Source organism: Marmota flaviventris, chromosome 9 (genome assembly GCF_047511675.1).
Source record: "Marmota flaviventris isolate mMarFla1 chromosome 9, mMarFla1.hap1, whole genome shotgun sequence".
Lineage (NCBI taxonomy): Eukaryota > Metazoa > Chordata > Mammalia > Rodentia > Sciuridae > Marmota > Marmota flaviventris.
In genome coordinates, this window is record NC_092506.1 from 49,145,297 (window position 1) to 49,172,006 (window position 26,710).

Consider the following 26,710-nt stretch of genomic DNA (forward strand, 5'->3'; position numbering starts at 1 on the left):
ATGCAGTGAAGAAGGGGTTCTCCCTTTCTCATGCTAATTTCTGCTCCCAGCACGCCTTGATTGTATAAAAGGATCTTTTCTCAAACTTTTTCAGTGGCAGTAATGAAGTGGGTGGAAGACTCTCTGGAATAGTCTCCTCTTGTGTAGGTTGTGGTGGATTAGGGAGAGCAGGAGGATATAGGCCCATTAGAACCAAACCCTTACCATCATTAGCTTAGGGTAAGGTCTATAATCTCTGTATTGGAATTTGCTAGTATATGGCGTGCAGTTTTCATTGGTTTGTGGGTATTCCACATACTGTAGCATTTGCTTTGTCTGTATATCATGGGATCATAAAATTTTTCATTTAATTTAAAAAGTAACTTAAGCACAACATAGGAAATACATCTTCTTTATTTTCATCACCTTAAAGATATACACTATTAGCTTGGAGTAAGTTATTCTGTTTTTTTTTTTTTTTCCTAAATCATATATGTAGACATAAGTTGCCCTCGCCCTCGCCCTCACACCAAAAATCTCAGAAGAGAGTAAAGCAAGTGACTGATATCTAGTGGCCAATGTTCTGCTCATTCATATTTTGTTTTCTGCATGACAAGCATAAAGACAAATTTTATGACTCCTGATGCTTTGTCTGTCTGCTGTTTTCTGGGTTCCTTTGCACTGTAGTCAGGCATATTGATTACTCTCACTTTTAAGTCATGACTACTACCCCTTTGTGAGCTAATTGGAAATCCTCCCATATTTCCCTACTCCATTTATTTCTCACTTGTTTGGATAGTTATTGCCTGCTTTCTTACCTGTTATTCACCTGTAATACTTTCTTTTCTTTTCTCAGCTGATGGTGCATGATATTTTCCTATTTCTACATAGTCTTATGCCCACATTTACTAATACAGAATGTGGTATATGAGGTTTTTCTTCTCCCACTTACGTGATAAATTTCACGGTCTATGACTGGCTTGTCCACTGGGCCCTGGATCCTATTTCTTCTCCCCAACTTATGGGTAACACCTTAGCAATTGTTTTTTTCTTTTATTTGATCATTCCCACCATCATACAACATGCTACAGTGTTGCCCATCTTAAAAACAAAAAAGTAACAGCAGAAACTGAGTCTGTTCTGAGAACAATTTCTCCTCTTCCTTCAATCTGTTATTCTTGCCTATATTGACATCATTCATTCTGTGCCATTGTCAAAGACTCCACTTCTGTAAATGTTGATGATATGATATTTCACACAGTTGATCACTTTCTCTTTTTTTGAAACACTCCTTGACTCTGTGATATCATTTCCTACTCGTCCTCTCTCCTCCCAGATGTCCTTTGTTGGCTTCTCTTCATTTTCTTTTATTTCCAGGGTGTGTGAGGGCTCCATAGTTCTCTCTTTTGGGCTCTCTAAGCCTTGAAGGGCATACTCAATGCTATTTAAGTTGAGAATGTTATATACTAAAGGTTTTTGCCTTTATAAAAGGTCACTCTTCAGAATTAAAGGTAATGCTTAGAATGTTTTGAACCTTTACTCATTCTACCTGTATAGGCTACAGGTATCCTACAAAAATTTCTCCTCCCTTTTTTAGAGATGTCTACTGTTTAGTCATCTCTATGTTCTTTCTCAGTAACCAGTCTGGCTTGCTATGTTGCTGACCTGGACCCCATCACCCCCTACCCCACCCAGCTTTGTTTTAGATATAATCTGTTAGACTTTATCTTAGTTCTTTGAACTTGTGGATCAGGGAGGAGGGGGGGCATTCCTACCACTAACTCCTCAGTTCTGAAACCTATTAAAAATAAGTCAGAAAAGGGTTTGTTTACTGTGTTTTTGCTGCTGTACCTGTGGATTTGGCTGACTTATTTTATCCTTTTATCTATCTACTCACCCAGTATTAATTTTTGTGGTAGTGGGTGCTCTAACACTGAGTTATATTCACAACCCTTTTTATTTTTTTATTTTCAGACATGGTCTTGCTAAATTGTCCAGTGGCCTCGAATTTGGGATTAACCTACCTCAGACTCTCGAGTTGCTGGGATTATAGGCATGTGCTACTGCACTCAGCTCACCCAGTATTTATTGATCATATTTTCTAGGCCCTCATGATGAAATAGTAGATAAAACAGTCCCCAAGATTTACATTAAATAAAAAAGGGTCTGAAGAATTTGGTGGTTTAGTGTAATCACTAATCTGACCACTTACGGAGTGATTGCTGATTTTGTTTGTCCTATCAAAGGTATAGGAAGAAAATATAGATGAATGATTTGCTTACCTTCCTAAAATATGAAAGTAGGTAAGTATGACTGTATATCGATTCTGAAATTTAGTGAGGCAGTGTGTGGGTTTGGATGGTGGATTTTGTGATACATCATCTGATTTCAAGCTTCTCGTCCTTGATTCTATGCTGTATAGAAACTAGCTGTTTCCACTTTTTTGTTTACTCCCTCCCTCCTTCACCTTAGCTGCCCTCTTTCCTTTCCCCCTTGTTAAGTTACTTAATTGCTAATGGTTACCATTAAGTTGAGAAAGGCACTCCTTATACTTTTACTAAAAATACAACTCAGTCTCCTTCATCTGTCAGTGCTTTGACACAGTGTGCACCCTATGGCATCCTAGGATAAAGAATCCTGTCTCTTACTTTTTGAGTTCTGTCTGTTTATGTATATATAAACTGTTTATATAAACTGTAGGTCATGGTTTTCAATCTGTTCTAATGTATCTATGTCAATTTTGTTGAAATATTTGCAGAATCGAAAACTTGGGACCTAATGGGTTAACTTGACATATCCCTGAGTGTTGGAAAGGTAGTTTATTCCTTTTAAGCCAGATTTGTTCAGATAAAATTACTCTCATCATTCCCATTTTGCTTTTCTTTCTTTGGGAATATATATTACTGCTTGAATTCATATTATTATGGATTTTGAATAATTTGTGCCTTTGAACTGAGTCTCAAAGTTCCCAAAAGTAGGTCTGTGGATTCGTTGTTTCAGATTTACTTTGGATGTTCAAAACAATTCTGAGTAGAGCTCAGACCAACCAAATAGAATATCCAGGTGATAAGGCTTAGTATTTGTGTCTTTATAAAATTCTCTGGGTTGAGGAACTCTAGAAAATATTTGTTTATGTAGATATCAGTCTGCTTTTATTTTGGTCTTCACAATGTGTTTTCTTTTTGTTTGCTTTGGTGGTGGCAGTGCTGTCACAGTGCCTTTTAGTTAAAAGTATGCTGCCCTCTAGTAAGCATATATGTGGGTACAGATCTCTTGACCAGAAATATATGTACAAACTCTTGTTTCCTTGATTCCTGGAAGACAGTGATGTAAAACCAGACTTCAAATAAGTGAGTTGGGCACAGTGGCATACGCCTGTAATTCCAGTGATTCTGAAGGCTGAGGCACAGGAGCGCAGGTTTGAGGCCACCCTCAGCAACTTGGCAAGGTCCTGTCTCCAAATAAAAAGAAAAAGAGGTGGGGATGTAGCTCAGTGGTAAATTGCCCTTGGGTTCAATCTCCAGTTGGGGCGAGGCGGGGCAGGGGAGGGCAGTGGGGGTCTAGGGGGACGATGACCCATGTAAACAGTCTTAGCAATGAGATTTTTTTTTGTCATCTAGACTATGAATTCATTAATTTTCTTAACTGTGTACAAAGATAGATTATTTGCCATCCCTCTTGATCTATATTACATTATGCATGATGGGTAGGGTAAGGTGACTTTTTTTTTTTCTTTTTTGTACTGGGGATTGAACCCAGTTGACTGAACCACATCCTCAGCCTTTTTTTTATTTTGAAACAGGGCCTTGCTGAATTGTGGAGGCTGGCCTCAAGTTTATAATTCTTTTGCTTTAGTCCTCCAAGTTGCTGGGATTACAGGTGCGAACCACCATGCTCAGCGCCAGATAACTTTTTCAGGAACAATTGAGCAGAAAGACAGCAGTATTCTTAAGGACATATTTTTTTTCCCTCCCCAAGTCAAATTTACAATAACAAACAATTGAGATTAACTTATAATCTTTATTTTCATGGCACAGGAAATTGAACTCAGGGTGCTCTAGCACTGATCTACATTTGCAGCCTTTTTTTTTTTAATTTTTAAAATTTTGAGATAGGGTCTCAACTAAATTGCCTAGTATGGCCTTGAACTTGTAATCTTCCTGCCTCAGCCTCCCTGAGTCTCTGGGATTACAGGTTATGCCCCTGTGCTTGGCTGACTTAAAAATCTTAAGTATTTATTTAAATTTTCTTCCTATATCCTGTTTCATTTTCGGATTTACTTATTTGATTGATCCCACTCCATTTACTTGTAGTTATTTAGTTAATTGGCATGCATTCTTCTAAGCCTTAGAGGTATAAAGACAAATAAATGTGTTGTTAATACTTGTCTCAGAGGATATCTTAAAGTGGTGGGAGAACAAGAAAACATAACTAAAATTTTTAGTATCACATATTATGAATTTTTGTCAGTGGTGATCTTTGAGTGTGATGGGACATCATTGCCACTAGGAGGGAGTTTTTTGTTGCTTGAGTCTTGAAAGGTTAGTGAGAAATAAGAATATTAAGGTTGAGAGAGAAGGGATGACATCCTAGGAAGAAGAACAGAATTTTGACTACATTGGGGTTATTTTTATAGGAAGGAATTTACCATGTTAAAAAAAAAAATGTGGTTTTTTTTTGGTACTGGGGATTGAACTCGGGGCACTCAACCACTGAGCCACATCCCTAGCCCTATTTTGTATTTTATTTAGAGAAAATGTCACTGAGTTGCTCACTGAGGTCCCCCAGCATTGTTTTTTGCTGAGACTGGCTTTGAACTTGTGATCCTCCTGTCTCAGCCTCTGGAGCTGCTGGGATTATAGGCCTGTGCCACTACACCTAGCTTAAATTTTCTTAAAATAGAAATTATCCTTTCTAATTTGATGGCTTTTTAAAGATTGTTCTTCTTGTTTGACTTCCATACTTATTGTTAATTGCTTGCATAATTTCATCTATATTTCAGACTCATAGTCCTTATTAGTAGATATATTTTTCTGAAGAAAGAGAAGATAACTTTAAAATTTACATAAATTTGGGCTTACCAATGTTTAACTGAACTTGTCTGCTATCTTGTTGTGCAATAAGGACCCAGACTATTAGGAAGTGATTGTTGGATATATGTACATTAATGTAATAAATGTTGTTGTATTTAGGTTGTTGAATTTTGGGAATGGAGTTTTAAATTGGTAGAACAGATTTGAGCTCATGTGAGTTCAGGAATAATTCATATTCTAGTCACAAAGAATGAAAAACCTAATTTTCTTGGGGTGTTGGGTTGTATACTTACTAGTGGGGCAAAACTAGCCCTGCATTAAATTTTTTTCTTAGTATTCCATAACAAAACCTAAAACCTGACCTCTAACAATCAGATTGTTTTCAAATAATTGCATTGTAGAAGACAGCTGAATAATATGTATAACACAGAATACAAAATATCTGGTAACCAATTGGTAAAAATCCTGTACATCCACTCAAGCATTGCCAGGCATGTAAAGGAGGAAAATATGTCCTATGGTAACAGAAAAATGCAGTTAATAGAAACAGATCCAGAAATGATGTAGATGATACAATTAGGACAGAGACAATAAAACAGTTATTTTAACTATATTCCATATATTCAAGAAGATATTCTATATATCTCAATAGACACAGAAAAAAACATTTGACAAAATACAGCACCCCTTCATGTTCAACACACTAGAAAAACTAGGGATAACAGGAACATAACATCGTAAAGGCTATCTACTCTAAGCCCCAGGCCACCATCATTCGAAATGGAGAAAAATTGAAGGCATTCCCTCTAAAAACTGGAACAAGACAGGGATACCCTCTTTCACAACTTCTATTTAACATAGTTCTTGAAATACTGATCAGAGCAATTAGACATATAAAAGAAAATAAAGGGATACATATAGGAAAAGAAGAACTTAAATTAGCACTATTTGCTGACGGTATGATTCTATACCTAGAAGACCCAAAAAGCTCCACCAGAAAACTTTCTAGGACTAGTAAATGAATTCATCAAAGTAGCAGGAGATAAAATTAATACCCATAAAACAAAGGCATTTCTATACATTAGTGACAAATCCTCTGAGAGGGAAATGAGGAAAACTACCCCATTTACAATAGCCTCAAAAAAACAAAACAACAACAACAAAAAAAAAACCCAGAAAACTTGGGAATCAACTTAATGAAAGAGGTGAAAGATCTATATAATGAAAACTACAGAACCCAAAAGAAAGAAATCAAAGATGACCTTAGAAGATGAAAAGATCTACCTTGCTCTTGGATAGGCAGAATTAATATTACCAAAATGCCAATACTACCAAAAGCACTATACAAATTTTATGCAATTCCCATCAAAATCCCAATGGCATTCCTCATAGAAATAGGTAAAGCAATCATGAAATTCATCTGGAAAAATAAGAGACCAGAATAGCTAAAGCAATCCTTAGCAGGAAAAGTAAAGCAGGTGGCATTACTATTACAGATCTTAAACTATACTACAGAGCAATAGTAACAAAAACAGCATGGTATTGGTGCCAAAACAGACCAATGGTACAGAATAGAGGACACAGAGACTAACCCACAAAATTATAATGATCTTATATTAGACAAAGGTGCCAAAAACATTCATTGGAGAAAAGGTAGCCTCTTCAACAAATGGTACTGGGAAAACTGGAAATCCATACGCAACAAAATGAAATTAAACCCCTCTCGCCATGTACAAAAATCAACTCAAAAGTGGATCAAGGACCCCGGAATTAAATCTAAAAGTGTCTAATAGAATAAAAAGTAGGTCCTAATCTTCATCATGTGGGATTAGGCCCCAACTTCCCTACTAAGATTCCTATAGCACAAGAATTAAAACCAAGAATCAATAAATGGGATGGATTCAAACTATAAAAAGTTTCTTCTCGGCAAAAGAAACAATCTGTGAGGTGAGTAGAGAGCCTGCATCTTGGGAGCAAATTTTTACCCCTTACACATCAGATATAGCACTAATCTCTAGGGTATATAAAGAACTCAAAAAGCTAAACACCAAAAAACAAAAACCCAATCAATAAATGGGCCAAGGTCCTGAACAGACACTTCTCAGAAAAGGATATACAATAAATCAACAAATATATGGAAAAATGTTCAACATCTCTAGCAACTAGAGAAATGCGAATTAAAATTATGATTTCATCTCACTGTAGTCAGAATGGCAGCTATTAAGAATACAAACAACAAAAAGTGTTGGCAAGGATGTGGGGGAAAAGGCACAATCATACATTGCTGGTGGGACTGCAAATTGGTGTAGCCAATATGGAAAGCAGTATGGAGATTCCTTGGAAAACTGGGAATGGAACCACCATTTGACCCAGCTATCCCTCTCCTCGTTCTATACCCAAAGGACTTAAAAAACAGCATACTAGAGGGACACAGCCACATCAGTGTTTATAGCAGCACAATTCACAGTAGCTAAACTGTGGAACCAACCTAGATGCCCTTCAATAGATGAATGGATAAAAAAAAAATGTGGCATATATTCACAATGGAATATTACTCAGCAATAAAAGAGAATAAAATCTTGGCATTTGCAGGTAAATGGATGGAGTTAGAGAAGATAATGCTAAGTGAAGTTAGCCAATCCCAAAAAGACAAATGCTGAATGTTTTCTCTGATAGAAGGTGACTGACTCATAGTGGGGTAGGGAGGGGGAGAATGGGAGGAATAGATGAACTCTAGTTAGGGCAGAGGGGTGGGAGGGAAGGAGGAGGCAGAGGGTTAGCAAGGATAGTGGAATGTGATGGACGTCTTTATCCAAAGTACATGTATGAAGACATGAATTGTTGTGAACATAATTTATATGCAACCAGAAATATGAAGTGCTCTATATGTGTAATAAGAATTGTAATGCATTTTGCTGTCATTTATTTTTTTTAAAAATCAATTTAAAAAAAATTTTGAGAAGTAGCGTGAGAAAATATAGCATATAGAGGAATAAAGATAAAGGGACTGTATTCATCATTGTTTTTCATGGAAAAACATGCTGCATCTTTTAAATACTGAAAGCAAAAAACTTACCTAGAATTTAATCCACTAAAATTTTATTTAAAAAAAATGAAGGTTAGATAAAAGACTTCCCTCAAACATATAAAGTATGAGATTACTAACCAGAAACAAGGAAAGAAGTGGAAGGAGAAAAGATATCAAGTGGAAATTTGAATCAACTGGAAAGAATGAAGAGCACTGAAAATGGTAATTATATTGGGAAATAAAATAGCTTTTTAGTATTTAAATTAAAACATAACTGATCATTTTAAGAAAAAATAATGTGAGGTAAAAGCTAAAATAGTAAAAAAAAAAAAAAAAAAAAAAGGAAGGTAGAAACAGACTCTCAAAGTTCTTAAACTGTACATTAATTGGTATAATACCATTTGAATAAAACTGTGACAAATTGAAAATATATACTGTAAACTCTAAAGCAACCACTGAGGTAGTATAACAGATACATAGCTAATTAGTCAACAGAGGAGACAAAATGGAAATGTAAAAAATATTTCAGTTAACCCAAAAGGCAACAAAAGAGGATAAGTAGGACAAAGAACAAATAGGGTGAGTAGAAAGTACTTAGCTAAGTGCTCAACTATATTGATTAAGCATAACTTGTGTGAATACCTCAGTTGAAAGGCACATGTTGTCAGATTGGATGAAAGTATCTACTCCCCACTTCCCGTCCTGTACTGGGGATTGAAGAGCTACATCCCAAGCCCCTTTTATTTTGAGACAGTGTCTCACTAAATTGCTCAGGCTGGTCTGGAACTTGCAATCCTTCTGCCTCAGTAGCTAGGATTACTTACAGGTGTGTGCCATTGTGTTTGACAAAAAGTCTACTTTTTAAAGACACAGCCAGGATAAAAGTAAAAGGATGGGCTAGGAGTGTGTCTGTAATCCCAGCAATTTAGGAGGTTGAGGCTGAAGGATAGAAAGTTCAAAGCCAGGCCTCACCAATGTACCCTAAGCAACTTAGCAAGTCTCTCTCTCTCTCTCTCTCTCTCTCTCTCTCTCTCTCTCTCTCTCTCTCTCTCTCTCTCATATATAAATAAAGTAAAAGGATGGGACAACATAATGAATATAAATTTCAGGTGGCTATATAAAAGTCATTTTTATAGCTGAGTATTACCAGGGATAAAGATTGTAATTTTATAATGATAAAGAAATTAATTTATCAAGAAGATATTATAGTCCTAAACATTCAGTGTAATATTAGGTTGGTTCATCCAACCTAATAATAGCTTCAGAATTCCTGAATTAAGAGTTATAAGAACTGCAAAGAGAAATAGGCAAGTTCATGCTTAGTAGAGACCTCAATAACCCCTCTAAATAATTGATAATTAGTGAGATACAAATGACTTGAACAACACTATCAACTTATTCTAATTGTCATTGAATGACATAGAATATATATTTTTTGAAATGAAATATATTATACAACAAGCTTTAATAAGTTTAAAATGATTGTAGTTAGATAACACTTATTCTTTGATGACAATGGAATTAAATTGGAACTTGATAACAGATATCTAGGAAATCTCCACATACTGGGAAACTAACATTTCTATTTAACACTTGGGTCAAAGAAAAAAAATCAAAAGGAAGATTACAGATGATTATGAACTAAATGAAAATTAAACATATCAAAATCTGTGATGCTGCTGAAAATGCATATATGTGGAGAAGTTAGTAACACTAAATACTTGTATTGGAAAACAGATCTTCATTAATCAACTTTAGATTCTGTTTTAAGAAATAAGAAGAAGCCAGGTGCAGGGTGTATACCTGAAATCCCAGCTACTCTGGAGGCTGAGGCAGGGGAATCGAAAGTTTGCCAGCCTTGGCAACCTGGTAAGATCCTGTCTCAAAATTTTAAAAAAAATTAAGCTGGGCATGGTGGTGTATGCCTGTAATCTTAGTGACTCCAGAGGCTGAGTGAGGCAGGAGGATTGCAAGTTCAAAGCCAGCCTCAGCAACTTAGCAAGGCCCCATGGAACTTAGCGAGATCTTGTCTCCAAGTAGTATTAGCAGCAGCAGCAGTAGTAGTAATCATAAAAAACAACATAGGGAGGACTGGGGATGTCGTGGCTCAGTGGTAAAGTACCCCTGGCTTCAATCTCCAGTATCACTCAACCAAGCAGTCAACCAATCAATCAATAAAAAATAAAGGGTTGGAGATGTAGCTGAGAATTAGAGCACTTCTGTGATTAATTCCCCAGTACTGCCAAAACAAACGCCAAAACAAAACAAAAGCAAACTAGAAGAAAAAAGGAGTAAATTAAACATATAGTAAATAGAAGGGAAATAATAAGGAATGGAATACAGTGAAATAGAAAAACTGTGGGTTTCAGTGATTTAAGTGTGTCGTTTGCATGTGCAGTAGCTAGCACCCAAAATGAAAGTAAAAAATAGAAAAATCATAGAAAAAATACAACCTAAAAAGTATTGTTTATAAGATCAAACTGAGAAATCTCTAATTAGAATGATCAGATACAAAAGAGAGAAGATCAGTATTTGGAATGAGAAAGATTATTACTTTAGATCTTACAAAGGCATAAAAATAAAGAGATGCTACAAAGACTATGCCAACAAACTTAGTAAGTTTGGAAGATACAAAGTATCAAAGTTTGTTCCAGAAACAAACATAAGTATCAGAGTTTCTTGAAAGATATAAAGTATCTAAATTTAAGAAACAAATACATTAGCTAAATAATACTATCTATCAAATAAGTTTGATTTGTCCTAAAAACTTTCCTTCAAAGAAAACTGAAAGTCCAGATGGATTCACTGGTGAATTATACCAAACATTTAAGGAAGGCATACTCTCTGTTGTGTTTAGGCTGTTTTAAAATGCTGAAGAGAGAGAATTCTTTCCAGTTCATTATATGAAATCAGAATTACTCTGAAACTGAACCAAAGACATGGAGACAACGGTCTGCCGTCTCTCATGAACATACACGTAAAAGTTCTTAATAAAATGTTAGTAATTAGAATTTAGCAGTATGTGAAAAGAACAATACATTACTTAAGTATGGGTTTATTCCAGGAATGCCATTGCATTAAACTATTATTATTTAGTTTAATATTTGAAAATGAATTCATATAATTTATCATGTTAACAGACAGAAAAGAAAAAGTCATGATCATCTCAATAGATGGAGAAGAAAATATTTGATAAAATTTAATATCCTTTTCTGATAACACTGTTTACAAATAGAAAAAATGAGAAATTTTGGTAACTGGATAAAAGGCATCTATCTATAGTAAAATTCTGTAACTGACTACATACTTAATGGTGAAAGATGAAGTGCTTTGTCCCTAAGATCAGAGACACAGCAAGAATACTCTTCTCACCACTTCTGTCATTTATAGGATGTTCTGGCAGTGTAGTAGGCATGAAACAAAGGCGTCCATGTCAGAAAAGAAGAAATAAAAATGTTTATTAACAAGTTACATGATTATATAGAAAAGCCTTTAGAATTTTGCAAAAGAGCTCTTAGATAAATGAATTTAGAGGGTTTCCAGACTACAAAATAAATACACAAAATCATGATTCTGTTTATATAATATAAAACAAGTTGTCATTGAAAAGTGAACAGAAAAATGTGGTTCTGTATGGGTTATGGGTTTACAGATTTTCTTTTTCCCATTTGACTTTTTTTTTTTTTTGTGGTGGTGCTGGGGACTGAACCCAGGTCCTAGTTCATGCTAGGCAAGCGCTCTACCACAAAACCTCATTCCCAGCCCCCATCTGATTTTTTATTCTTTGTTTATTTTAGTGGTAATGACAGCAGTGAAAGGACTTTTGTCCCAGAAACATAATTTTAAGCCCCACTATGTAAATGTAAAATAGTTTAATAATTTTTGGTAAGAATCTCTATCCCAATTCTTTTTTTAAAGATAATTTTTTTTTTTTTAAAGAGAGAGAATTTTTTAATATTTATTTTTTAGTTTTCGGCGGACACAACATCTTTATTTGTGTGTGGTGCTGAGGATCGAACCCAGTGCCAAGCGCATGCCAGGCAAGCGCGCTACCGTTTGAGCCACATCCCCAGCCCTCTATTCCAATTCTTTACAATTTAAAATATATTGAGTAGCCAGGTGCCCTGATGCATGCCTGTAATCCTAGTGACTCTGGAGGATGAGGCAGGAGAATTTAGACCAGTCTAGACAGTTTGAGCAATTTCATGAGGCCTTAAGCAATTAGGGAGAGCCTGTGTGGGGTTGGGGATGTGGCTCAGTGTTAAAAGTTCCTCTGGGTTCAATCACCAGCACCGCCCTGCCCGCCCACCAAAATCCTATCTATCTATGGTCTTTATTTATTCATGTTTTCTTATTCTGGCCTATCATTTTTATGTCAACAACGCTACCCTTCCTATGGTCACTGATTTCCTCCATGTGTTCATGAGTGTTGCCTGTGTATTGGGTATTGTGAACTCAACGATGAGGAGACCCTGTGGCCCTAGAAGCATGTGGTCGTCTCATCTAGACGTCTTGCCATTTTCTCTCTTTCTGTGCTGTATTCTAGCCAGAAGAGGCTTGTTTCAGTTCCCAGGACTTAGAAATCCCATTTGTTTTTACAGCTTCACACTTACCATTTCCTTTCTTAGAGCTTCCTCACTCCAAGCTCTATTCTAACCTCCTCAGGGTTAGATACTTTCATAGCACTTTGTGCTTTTCTTTCCTAGGATGTATTGTTGTTGTATTTAATAGATTTGGTATACTCTGTAGTCCAAAATCTTGTATGGTAGCATATTGACCCTTGATATTCACAGAGGACTGCTTCTAGGTCTCCCCCACAATAATATCCCCCAGGCACTAAAATCTTTGGATGCTCCAGTTCCTTCTATAAAATGATAGAGCTTGCATCTAACCTACACATGTTTTCCTATATACTTTAAATCCTCTCTACATTACTTATAATGTAGAGTAGCTTGTGTTGTTTGGGAATAATGACAAGAACAGAAGATCTGTATATGTTTAGCACAGTTTGAATCAAACATTTTTGATCTGCAGTTGTTATAACTTGTTTGGAGCCCACAGATTTTGAGGGCTGACTATATTTCTGTCACAAGTATGTTCTTCTGAGTTGTTCTACAGAGGTGGGCTTCAGTTTGTGTTGAGCTATAAGGTCTGTTGGTTCATCTTGTAAAAGAGCCTGACCTCTTTTTGGAATAACAGTACAATCTTTAGTCAGGATTAGATGGAGCAAATTAATACTGTACCTTAAACACAGCTCTTGGAATTTCAGGTTACACAGGAGGAAGGACAGCAGTTAGCACGGCAACTTAAAGTAACATACATGGAGGCATCAGCAAAGATTAGGATGAATGTAGATCAAGCATTTCATGAACTTGTCCGGGTTATAAGGTAAGCAAAACATATGCTGGAAGTGTTTTATTAAATTGTTATTTTTAGTAAGAAAGAAAATTGTATGTAGGAGTAGTTCTTTTCTAGGGGTTAATGCACATGGGGTGTTAAATTTTGATTAAGTATACAATATATTCTGAGTACTTCTAAATGTAATTTATTATATTAAAGTAGAAAGTACATTTAGGGATTTTGAGAAGAATAAACACAGTTTCCCAAGGTGATGGTGTGGATGTAGTGATGACAGCAGCTAACATTAGAGTGGTAATCAAATATCTGCCTGATATTATGCTGAATGCTTTAAATGTATTATTATATTTAGTCCTCAATAAAACCCAGGAAGCTAAATACTTTATTTTATATTTACTTTCAGATGAGAAAACAGAAGTACAGATAAGTTAAATAACTTGTTTAAGGTTTAGACATATTAAATGACAGAGCTGGGGCTTGAATCCAAATCTCTGATTCCAGAGCTGGTGTTCTTGGTTTTTACTTCTTACTACCTTCTAAGAGTAAGAGAGGTAGTAGAGATTCAGCAGTCTCATGAAGTGTGAAGCATGATACCCCAGTCTACAAAGAGTTTTTTTCTGGTAGATGGTCTAAGAGGTCCCTAGTGGTTAAGAAAGTGTTTTTATAGGGCTGGGGTTGTGGCTCAGTGGTAGAGCGCTTGCCTAGCATATGTGAGGCACAGGGTTCAAACCTCAGCACCACATAAAAATAAACAAACAAATAAAGGCATAGTGTCCATGTGCAACAACAACAACAAAAAAAGAAAGTGTTTGTGGATTCCGAAGCTTGTGGTGATGGGTTGTGCCTGCTGGAGTTACTGTGTATGCTATATTGCTGCATGAGAGAAAGAAAGATTAAGTTGCTTCAGTGAACTTTCCTCCCTCCCTCCCTTCCTCCTCCTCCTCCTCCTCCTCCTCCTCCTTTTTCTTCTTCTTTTTCTCCTCCTCCTCCTCTTCCTCCTCCTCCTCCTCTTCCTTTTTTCCTTCTTCATTTTTTTTTTCTAGTTAAGACAGTTTGACAAGAACTTAAAATAAGTAGGCTCTTGTTCATTCTATTTCTCAAGTGAATTGACACCTGAGCTGTGGGCTTCTTGGATATTCTTTCTATGGAGCAGGAAAAGTGAAGGTTATAGATTTTAGTTTTTCAGTAGTTTGTTAAAAATCTAAGTCCTGTTGTTGTCAGAGTTTCAGTTTTGCAAGATGGAAGAGTCCTGGAAACAAATGGTAGTGATGGTTGTTTAACAGTGTGAATGTAAATGAATGCCACTGACTTACACAACTTAAAAACCGATTAAGCTGGAAAATTTGATGTTTTATTTAACCATCCCCCATCTTAGTTCTATTTTTGTGTTAAACAACTGGTGAACTGATTTTTTCTTAAAATTTTTTGGAATATCTTGTCCTTCTTTTTGACCCTCAAGAGCTATCCTTATCTATTAATCAAGCGGGAGTGAGAAAGGGAGGTAGAGAAGGCTTTTTGGCTTTTTAAATGCCAGACACTGTCATGCAGATTTAAACATTACAAGATGTTAAATCCTCATAACAGCTGAGAAAGCTGAGTTTTTATTATTCTCTTCTAAGGAGGCCTAGAGAGGTGGACTAAATTGTTTTATACTGACTCTAATAAAAGGAATAAGAACTGCCTGTATACTTTTTTTTTAAATACTTATTTTTTAGTTGTAGTTGGACACAATACTTTTATTCCATTCATTCATTTTTATGTGGTAATGAGGATCAAACCTAGGGCCCTGAATGTACTACCACTGAGCGCTCTACCACTGAGCCACAACCCCAGCCTTGCAAGTATACTTTTTGAAGGTAATTTTATATGGTAGGCTCCAAGGTATGTTTATCCTTAAGTATATTATAGGGTTAAGGAGTCTCAAATAGAGAAGGGAACATGGAGATTACTGAGTCCAGCATCTCATCCAATTCAGGGCTCTCCCATTAAGGCAGCTTAGTTTGTGCTGATGTGTTTGTGCCCCCTTGTTTTGTTTTTCTTTCAAAGATACGCTTGAATCCCCAGTTGAACATGGGAGAGCAAATGCACTTAAATGAGACTTGTCCAAAAAGAATCTGTAAACTGATTACCTAGTAGGAAACTATATTTAGACTTTTTTGTCTTACAGGAAATTTCAAGAGCAAGAATGTCCTCCTTCACCGGAACCAACTCGGAAAGAAAAAGACAAGAAAGGCTGCCATTGTGTCATTTTCTAAGAATCCCTTGAATTTTAGCTACCAACTGCCAGGAAAAGCCCTCATCTCCTCCTCCTCTCCTGATGGTTTACATCATGTTGGTACCTTTCTAGCCTTAGACAAATGATCACCGTGTTAGCCTTAGACCAAGAAGCCGGCTAATCCTTTCCATGAAGCTAATATAATGGTTATTTCCAGACCAATTTAAAGGAAACACTAAGGCTGCTTCAAAGATTATCTGATTCTTTCTAAATACATGTCTACATATACAGACATATTCTTTTTTTAAGGGCTTACATCTTAATAGGGATGAATCAGTTTTGGAACCTAAGCTGTTTGCTAAGCTGAAGTTTTAGGTTGTGAAATAATTTTTAACTTCTGGAATCATATTACCTACTGTTATTCTAACCTCCACAGGAGGGTTTTTTTTTTTTTTTTTAATATGAATTTTTTGCCTATCTTTAAAGATTTTGATGTCAACCTTAGTTAACCTTAAATACACTGAATGGAGTCTACAAAATTGAGACATATCAGACCTTTCTTGATACTACAGCTTTTGTTTCCCAGTGGCCAAAATACCAAAATACCTATTGTATTTATGGATTAAAAACTGCTTATCAAGCCTGTTATGACTCCTCCTCTTGAAGATGATAGTGTTCTATGTGGCCAAATATTTGGACTCATTCTGGACTTGGGCATCTCAATGTGTACTTGGTTTCTTAATTTAACTCTTTCACAGCCATGCTAAGGATAAGAATGAATTATTTCTGTCTGTCTTCCTTTTCAAGTATTTCTGGTTTAAGGGATTCAAAAAAACTAAAGTTGTTTTTGTTTTCTGTAATATAAAATATGGAATTGAGCTTTCCAGAGTCAGAGATGATTAATGTTTTTGCTATATACTTTTATACATTATTTTCTTATTGAACTAGTTAACAAGTATTTTTATATGTTTGTAAGCAAATATGCTTCACAGCATACCTTGTGTATATGTAAAGATAAGTATTTAATTCTCACTGTTCACTTTTAACTGACAAAGAAAAAAAAGTGGAAACTACAGAAACTGTGGTAGAACTTTTACTTGCTGGTCTGATCCTGGTTGTATCTATCTTTGGCCAGTTTTATCCCCATTCAAGAAACCTTCCCAATCGAATACAACTGGATGAGACTCTGAAATCATTTCAATATCCCCTGCTATATATTGACTGTTATATCAAGTATTAATTGTAAAACTTGTAATTGACAATTAGTATAACTGTGGATGGCTTCTGATTTTGTTTTAATTCTGTGGATTGTGTTTAAACAATTCAAAAGTATGTTCCTGATTTTGAGATACTAAGTGGTATTGCACAGTTGTCACTTTATTGAATGTGTACAACAGTCCCATGACCTTTATAGAGCATACCCTTGGATAGCTTCAGGTGCTGAAATTAAAGTTGATCTGTTATCACAAGATGATATTCTATCACTCATTTTGTTATTTTAGTGGTTTTGTGAGAGTGAATAAGTATTAGAAGAAACTTATTTTAGTAGTTCTGTGCCTTTTTCAACATTGTCTTTGGGTTTGAAGCTAAAAGTCACATTGGTTATTTAGTAGGTGAATTTGATATGAAACGTTTTGGTGTTCTTAGTGATTTCTCGATTCGTTTTGTAGGTCAGTGTTTTTCTTTTTAAATGAAGCCTAAAGCAGCTGAAGCAAGGCAGATGATACATTTATTTGAAGATTAATAAAATTACAGTTTTACATTGTACTTTATAATTAAACATTAATTATGTTTCAATCTTGTAAAATTACACTCCAGGAAGATACCAAATTTATCCTGTGTCATTTACTACTTTACTAGCACTATCACATATCCTTCGTAGTGCTTTTAGTTGGGAATTTTGCTTTGCCTTGTTTTGTTATTATTTCTTTTTTTGTTTTGGTTGGTAAAGTTTTATTTCTGTCATAGGCAACTTCACATAAGAGTCTGCTTACATAATGTCCAGATTTAATGGGATACCCTTCAGATTTTATCTCAGTTTTTTTCTTTGTGCTTCGCTTTGGATTATTTTTGTTGCTGTAATCTTCAAGTTCCCTAACCTTTACTTCTACATTTGTTTAATCTGCTAGTCATCCTATCTACTGAATTTTCATTTCAGACGTTTTTTTCTCTACAAGTTCTATATCCTATTTTAGTCCTCAAGTTCATGTATTCCTCTTCTCAGTGGGGTTCATAAGAGAATTGAGCTTTTACTGTCTTATTTGTTGTGTGTTATAAATTAACTTTTCATCTCTGCAGCTAAAATAGTTCTTAGCTATGTACCATCTTTGGGCAATTGAGGAATTAATCACTCAGTAAACTCTTCAGGGCTGTCTTTTCTCACAGGTTGAGAAAGGCTGCTTTTATTATTTGAACATGGTCTTAATAGTTTTAATGTTTTTGTTCATCTCTTTCACTATTTGGAATTGTTTCTGTTGCCTGATGTTTCTCTTATTTCACATTTTCTTTTTCACGCATTTCGTAAATTTTGGTTGGATGAGAGACATTGAATGCTTTATGTTGGGTGTCTAGATTGTATTATCTTCATTTGCAGATTTTGAGGCTTTGTTCTGGTAGTCAGCTAATTTACTTGCTGTTCATTCTGGTCTGTTCAAGTCTTGTTCTGAAGCTCAATATAGTTTCAAGTAGCCTTTTTTCTCAAGATAGTTTAGTTTCACTACTTAAATGTGGCCCTTTGGGGGACTCTACTAAAAGCCCTGAGTGATCAGTAAGGACTTTACACTTTGTCTTGTGTGAATTCAAACAATTCCCAGCCCCAAGCTATTCTAGTCATAGCTCTTGGGTCATTCTTTGATCAATCTCCAGAGCTTCACCCTACACTTATGTACTTTAATAGTTGGCAAAGACTTATTGACTGTACTATTCATGGATCTCCTTTTCTGGGTATCCCTTCTCCCTTAAGAACTTTGTCCAGTTACTTTCAGATGCTGAGCTCCAGTGTCAGTCTTCTCAGCTCAGGGAAACTTTTGAGCCCTGCTTGGAGTCTCCTGCCCCTTCTACAGTCTGGAATGTGCCTCTAAGCAGAAAGCCAGGGCAATCTTAAGGCTTACATTACTTGTTTCTTTTCCATTTGGGATTATAGTGCAGTACTCCCTGGTCTGAAAACAGTTGTTTTGTACATGTACTCTTAAGTTTTTTTGGTGGGGGAAGTCTTGGGGATTGAACCCATAAGTCCATTACCACTAAGCTTAAATCCTTCTCCCTTTTAAAAGTATTTTTGTGACAGGGTCTTGCTAAGTTGCTGAGATCTCACTAAATTGCTGAGGCTAGACTTGAATTTGTGATCCTCCTGCCTCAGCCTGCCAGGTTACTGGAATTATAGGCCATCACATCCAGCCAATTCTGTTTTTTTGTTTGTTTTTACTTTGTTTTACTTTTGAGAGAGAGGGTTTTGCTGTATAGACTAGGCCAGCATCATACAGGACCCTGAGTTGAAACAATCCTCCTGACTCAGCTTCCTGAGTCAATACTACAGATATGGACTATCCCACCCAGTTTAGTCTCATGTTTTAACTGTCAAAATTAGGAGGATAAATCTGTTTCATAACTTCCTCATGATAAAAAAATTGAAGTGTCTGTTCTCCCATTTGATTTCTTTCTCCTCTTTCTTCAACTACTTCTGCTCCCCTCCTTCCTCTATCCCCTTTCTTCTACCCCCTACCCCCTCCTCCTTCTCTTCCTACTCCTTTTTTGTTGTACTGGGGATTGAACCCAGGGTGCTCTACTACTGAACTGTACCCCCAGCCCATTTTACTTTGAGAACAGGGTGTTGCTAAGTTGCTGAGTCTGGCCTCAGGCTTGCTATCCTCCTGCCTCAGCCTCCTGAGTAGCTGGGATTACAGGTATGCACCACCACGTCTGGCTCCTATTTTATTTCTGTTTGTAGAGTCAGAGGTTTAGTTCTCTGAATCTCTGACTTGAAAACTTTTTTCTCTTTATGTGTCGTGAGTAGTTCTGGTCTATGTGGCCATTATTTTCTCTCTTAATTGGGGGTTGGAAAACTTTTCCCTTAAAGAGATAGATAACTAAATGTCATGTTGGGCTTTGAAGGCCATATGGTCTCTTTCCCAACTACACAATTCTACCATTCTAGCACTGTGAAACAGCCATAAACAATGCATAAATAAGAGAAAAAATGTGGCTGAGCTCCAATAAAACTTTGTGTATACTGAAATTTATGTTTCATGTCATGGTCAAATGTCATGAAATACTCATCTTTCACATAAGTTTCCCATTCATTTAAAATTGTAAAGACCATTCTTTATGAAAACAGATGGTAGGGTAAATTTGACTCTTGGGCCATGGTTTGCCAGCCCTGGTCTGTGCCACGTTTAACATTTGAGGTTTCTACTTAACTTCAGAATTTCTTATGTCTCTTTATTTTTGTGGAAATTCAGTAGAATTTCCTGAATGTATGATGATGAATTTCTGTCTTATGAGTTTTCTCCCTATGTTGCTTATTAAGAGACTTATAGTATTTCAGAATTGGACATTATGCTCTAATTGGTGCACATGTTGCTTTGGTGATTTGCTAATTTTAACAGATTTGTAGGATTGGAATGTTATGTTATAAATTGGTCTCTTACATTATCCTTTGATTTTTAAAATTTGATATCACAAGGTTGTACATACTCAAGGTCTAGCTTTGCTCTTCTTTTTAACTTTTCATCACCACTTGATTTGTTTTAATTCATTTTCTTCTTTTTCTCATTGCTGAACATTTGATTCTATTGAACGGATAATTGGGAGGTAAACAGGAGGAGATGACGATCAAGTGATCATTTTCAAATTCTCATCACTATCTAATTAAGGCTATTTAACCTGTGACTGCCTCTAAAGTTTCAAGTATTTTTTTTTTTAAAGCAAAATGGTATTTTAATTGTTAAGAAAAGGTATTTTAATGAAAAATACTTGACTGAGCATATTTTTTGGGGGATTTAGGTGTTCTGGAAAATAGATGAATATGGAACTATTCATTCAGATGACTTGGAGTCTAATAGAGGAAGATTAAGAATGACACAAACGCACGCTGGGTCTCCATCTTTCAAGGAAAAGTATGAAAAGCACGCTAAAAGCATTGTCTAGTGCAGCTGATGGGAGGGTTTTTCAAGGAAAAATCTTAGTTAGAAATGATGTTTTTGCTGGAGTTCAACAGATTTGTAGGATCTGAGATGGCAAGGAAAGAAGAGTGATGTGGCAGAAAGACTGGGAAAAGCCTGGCCCAAGGCAGAATGCAGGGTGTGTGCTGAGATTGGAACCTTGGTCTAAAAAGGTTCTAGTGCAAAGGAAAAAAATATCATCACTTAGACTGAGATCAGGTTGTGGGGGGGGGCTTTAAACAGGATGGCCTCTCTGTATGTAATAGGAAACTGCCAAGGATTCTCAATAGGAGTTTCCTGGATCTAATCTTAGTGGTAGTGTGAATGCAGAGAAGTGCAAATTTAAGAAGGGGACGTCAGGCAAGAGGTTGTTGGAATCCTGGAATCTGCCCTCTTATTATCATAAACTCTTTGTGAGGACAGAGTCATGTACTTTGTTTTTATTACCTTACTCATATGGCTTGGCATGTGCAGAAAAATAACTTGACTGACAAATGAATGATTTCAGAAAAAGATGATGAAGACCTGAGTAGAATGGGGAGAAGGAGACTGAACATCAGAGGTACATCTTGGAAATAAGGCTCTAAAATATTGAATCTTGTTGAGCAGAATGATAGTAGTCCTATTAATTAAAATAAGGAGCTCAGGCAACTCTAATGATAGTGACAGGAGGGCTAGTCAGGAGGCATTGGGAAATGGGGATTATTGTTTCAGAAGGAGTAGATGTTCAGATTTGGAATTTATCAATTTTAAACTAGTGAATGAAGAGAGAGAAGTGGATAATACCCATTAGAGAGTGTTTCAGAGAAGATCCCAGGATAAAATTTTATGGGAAAACAAAGACTTTGGGGAGTAGAAAAGTAAGAGGCAGCAAAAAGCCAAGAGCAGCAGCCAGAAACTGAAGAGAACCAGGAGCCTGTATTGTCCAGGAGGCCAGGAGAACACATAGGGATGGTAAAATGCATTAAAATGCATTGGGTGCTATGCAGAGGACTGCGGGGTGAGAGGCAGCAGTGGTAGTTTTCAGGTCACTGGTGACTTCCTTAGATTCTTTTTTTAGCTGTCTGGTTGTGGAAACTAGATAAGAATGAGTTGTGTAATTGGAGAAACTAAATGTGAGTTATTTTGAGAAATTCAGTGGTAAAAATTAGGTTGCTGGGGCAGTTATCTTGCTTTAGGGGTAGGCTGTTAGAGGAGTAAGAAAGGGAGCCTGTGCAAGGTATTTAATCACAGGTATGTCTGTACCAAATCTGGAACTAGGTGTTACTGTCTACATACTGAAGCCTCTGAAAGATTCTGAAAGCTTGGGGTTTGCAGGCTCACATCCCTTTCTGATCGGGGAGAATGGCATGGTGCAGAGCTTCTTAGGCATCTGTTAAAGCTCCAGTTTAAGGAAACATTTAATCTCCAGTTTTATGGGCTGAACCTTTTGCTAAGTGTAATGAAAAATGAATTAACTAGGAAAATTACCATTTTCTTGGGTATTGTGGCAATGTCAGATGAATATAAAAGTTTTTAAACACTTGCTTTCCATTTCTAAATCTCTTTTGTGAATGTTTTCAGGTTATTGGTCTTGCTCTGAGTAGTACCAGTATAGTGGTGAGGGGAGTAAGAGATTAAGCTATGTTTCACAAGTGGCCCTCTGACTCTCTAGGTGGGCAAATAAGTTTAGTTTAGGATCACCCAAGATCACCTGTTGGAGTACAGGAGTTGTGTATTCCAAAACTTTGAAAAACAAAAACTGTACTTTTACAAACTCCCAAGTAAATTGTAAAGAATAAATAGTCTTGAGTAAGATGTTTGCTCTTTTTCTCCTGTTAGTACTTAAAAACTATTTGAGATAAAGAAAAATGTTTAAGTATGTAACTACTAAAAATGTGAGAACTATTATCAGTAGGCTAAATATGGGAAGAGCATTATGAGAAAATGTTAATGCTGTCCTATGTTAAGATACCATAAATGTTAAGTGGAAAGTCTTAAATTACATTTTGCTATGATGATAACTGTAAAGATTATGCATACTTATTTTATCATGACTTTTTTATTATAAGTGATTGAAATGCAACTCAAACTCGCTTCAACACAAAGTGGGCATTTACTAGTCTATGAAGAAGTGAGGGATGGGCAGAGTAGAGTAGGCTTTCATTGAGTCCACAAGGACCTGCACTCAAGGTGAGAACTGCTCCATTTTGAAGGTCAGGTAGAGGAGTTCCTTAGTATGAGAAAACTTGTGTTGATTCTGAGGTCAGAAAAGGTAAACTGTTCCCAGCTTTCACAGCTATTCAGGTGCAGCAGTCGTTTGAACTTAGGATTCCCCAGGTTTAACCATTACACAGCTTCTGCTACTCCACCCTATGGAATACATAAGGCTTCTGAACCCACAAGATTTCCGAAGTAGGGAAATCGTTATTTAAATGTGACATTTTAGAATAGATCTTTTCCTTTCAGTTTCAAAGGATTTAAATTGAAGAATTAGCTTCATGCTAATTAACATTCAGCTGCTATTTATAATTTGTTACTGCATCTCAATCATTTTCAAAAGGGACTGATTTATTTTCAGTCTCCCTACTTTGGGCAATATTGAAGAACAATATGAATCATTCTATTAAAACTAATAGCACCAAATAGCAAAGTAGTGGAAATGGCTGTCTTCCTTGATTCTGTGTTGTAACTAGAGATTAAACATTTATGGTTTAATCTAGTTTGAATAATAGTACCCATTTCTTTAGGGTATAAATATTTAACTCCTTTCTAAGCAAACTAATACCATGTAACAAAATTTCCAAAACTGTTTAAAAAACAAAACTAAAAAAAACCCTCCAGGTCAGATTCCATTAAACAATATCTGGAGAGGAATTTTTGCAGTTGTGTTTTCAGATTTTTTAAAAATTTATTTTTATCCTTCATTGCCGGAAACATAGGCTAAACAGAAATAGGTCACAGATAATTTGTGAGTAATTTTTGTATATTGACTTTTTAGCAATGATCTTGATGTAGGTTAAGTTTCTGGAGAGTTGAAGTGACGTGAGAATGTGTAATGTACCCTTACTTCTTGGAAGGGAGTACAAAGGCTTTGAGTATGCCTAACACATATTTAGTACACAAACTTCAAGTGAAAAACAGCACAAATTCTTTTTGATTTTTTTTTTTTTTCTTCAGTTCTGGGTCTAAAGAAGCCTAGGTTTTATTATTTGCTACAACAGATTTTCTTCAAATAAAATGCATTGGCAAGGCAACAGGTAAGTAACCCAGTGTTTGACTGGGAAATGTATCTCTGAACTTCTTATTGTTATCTTTTGTGGATGTAAATAAGATAACTGGTTTGGCACTGATAAAAAATATGTACAATTATATCTGTTTTTTATTTGGCAGTTTTTCTTATAATCTTTACCATCTCAAGTGGAAGTTCAAACGGATTGCATTTTTGTAGTAAAAAGTCTTTATTTCCAAAATGATTAGCCAGAAAAACTATAAACCAACTAACAGAAGACTTTGGTAAGAAAGAGATTTGACACTTTTTATAAATTCCCCAATGCAAACAAAAAACACTTGTGTAGAGAAGCATGTTACCTGTTCTTAGCCATTAACCAATTACCTGATTTTAAATCTTCAAAATCAAGACTAAAAATGTACCCAACAGGGACCAAATAAGAACATGAGACACTAGGGCAGCTTGTCTTAGAGTTACTTAGGCATCACCATCTTAGAGAACTTTGAATATCAAGATAGCTAGATGTTGCAAAAGTGGGCAGATTCTATAGCAGGACTTTGTTGTTGTTGCCCAAAGTGGAAAATTAAACCTCCTATTTTTTTTTTTTTTTTTTAATATTATGCTCCTTTGGGGGAAGAGAGCAATTCATTGAAGAATTTTTAAAAAATAATGTTGGAAACAACTCAAAACTCCAGAGTAACTCAGGGATGTAATAGCCCCTTCAGATAGAGTAAAACCCATATCTTACTGAAAACGATTGATTTGGATAACAATTGTTAAAGTATCCAACCATTTGCACATTTAGTTAGCTTAAAAACACAAACAACAGACCCAATGAGTTTTTTATTGAATAGTCTCTCTTGTGTTAAAAGAAAATACATATTTCAGGGCAATAGCATATATGTGTTGTTTGAAATATCCTGAAGTATTTAATGCAAATTCTTAAAAGTAGCATATCCAAAGCATTGTATGCATCTCGCCCATGGTATATATTTGGATTAAGCAGTAATAAAAAAAGGCCTGCAAAAGAAGTGAAACTATAGTTTTAACAATAAATGCATGAGCAAAAACTGTCAGTGGGCTCAACTGAGAAAATAGTGCTTTTACACTAATCATTGGTAGTCAGTCTCCCTGAATTTGGTGTGCTTATAATGGCTTAGAAGGGAGTAGATTTCTCATATCCATGAGAACCAGAGCCCTGGTGTAGAAAGCTGACACAGGCTTATCTTTGTACCAGAATTTCAGCTTGATTCCATAATATTTTTTTCTCTAGATTTTGTCTTAAGTCTTTTTCTCTCTATATATAAAATTTTATGACTAAAAAATAACTTAGGTTCAGAGATGGTAGTTTTGTTGAAGAAATGATATGGGGGCCTTTGGGCAGACTTAGTAAAATGTTGGTATAACTAAAATGTTTTCTTTTTAGAAACTGATTTGAAAACTTCAAAGTCTGGATAGATATATAGGAAGATTTGAAAACTCAAGGCTTGGAACTGGCAGGAAAATTTGGGTGCCTTGGCCTTGCTTCCAATAAGGATCTTTTATCAAAGCATTCATAAAGCTAGCTTCCTTAGGAGAATTATGATACCAAAACCCAAAGCAAAACCAAGGGAAGACAACTTTCTATACCCATACCCTTCAACACTGATGTAAGAACTGGTTCCATTTAAATACAACAGTCATCATTTTCATCCTTTGGGGTATCAGGAGCCAATATTAGGAGGCAAGGTAAATGTACATAGAGTTTCTTAGTGTATGAATAAAAGCTACTCATATCAGTTCTCCTTCGGACCATTTTCCCCCAAGAACTTATAATGACTGAGTAGACTTAACAAGAGACTTAAAGTTCCACTAAATGAAGAGAGATAGGCAAATGGAAGTTTTCTGCAAGAATGAACAGGTCAAAGATAAGAAAGAGGGGAATCTGTTCTTTTCATCTGACAGGTGTGTTTACTACTTGCTGCACCCTGGCACCCAGGCACACAGTCATTTCCAGACACAGTTCCCCCTCCATGTGGAGGAGGCCAGGGTCTCTGTCCTGCCTGGCCAGGTGGATGCTCCAGAGGAACATGCTTCAGTTTAGTACAAGGCAACTGACACTAATTTCTCTGTAGGAAGAGGGCCAAACATAATTGAGGGAGCCCCACATGGCCTGTACCCACCAAAAAGTATCCACAAAGGACATCCCTGGTATCCACAAGACTATTGGGCAAACAACACTGCAAAAATGAAAACTAAACAAGCAAACAGTCCAACCATTGGTGACTCTGGAATCTCGAGTGCAGCCCTGGGAAACTTGTATCCCTGCTAACAAGGGTGAACGTTGCATGCTCTGATCTCCTTCTTGTCTTTGCAGCTGGTAAACTGGGAGCTTTTGAACCTCTTCTTCACAGTCATGTAGCGTTCTTGAATCCCACCTCCACACAGTTTGGTGCATTCTGACCAGGCTGTCCATGGGCGCATCCTACAGCCTGGAAACATGAGAATGCCTGGTTAGATCAGGAGAATTGGAGTGCTGACCTGAAGAATTCATTTGTCTGGACTCCTTCTCTGCTTCTATATCTAATGATTTGTGGAATTAACTAATTGTTAGAGTCTTCATTAGGGACTATTCACTCATATGTGATAGATTACAAAACAAACAATCAAAACCATTCATGCTTTTTGGTTCTTCTGTGAAGGGGCAGAGTTCAGTTCTTTACCCTTTGAATCTGAGCTTGGCAACGT

The 26,710-nt window shown here is 36.2% G+C and overlaps 2 protein-coding genes across 2 annotated transcripts in view; one reads left to right on the forward strand and one right to left on the reverse strand.

Annotated features, from left to right (window-relative positions):
* Positions 1 to 26,710, forward strand: part of Rras2 (RAS related 2) — a 123,271-nt gene that overhangs the window by 66,715 nt on the left and 29,846 nt on the right. The window lies entirely within an intron of this gene.
* The window catches only part of Spon1 (spondin 1), a 264,182-nt gene continuing 261,763 nt past the window's right edge, over positions 24,292 to 26,710 (reverse strand). The window contains exon 16 of the mRNA XM_027942322.2: positions 24,292 to 26,454. Coding sequence (XP_027798123.2) covers positions 26,291 to 26,454 — 164 coding nt within the window. The 3' untranslated portion in view covers positions 24,292 to 26,290. The remainder of the gene's footprint in view (positions 26,455 to 26,710) is intronic.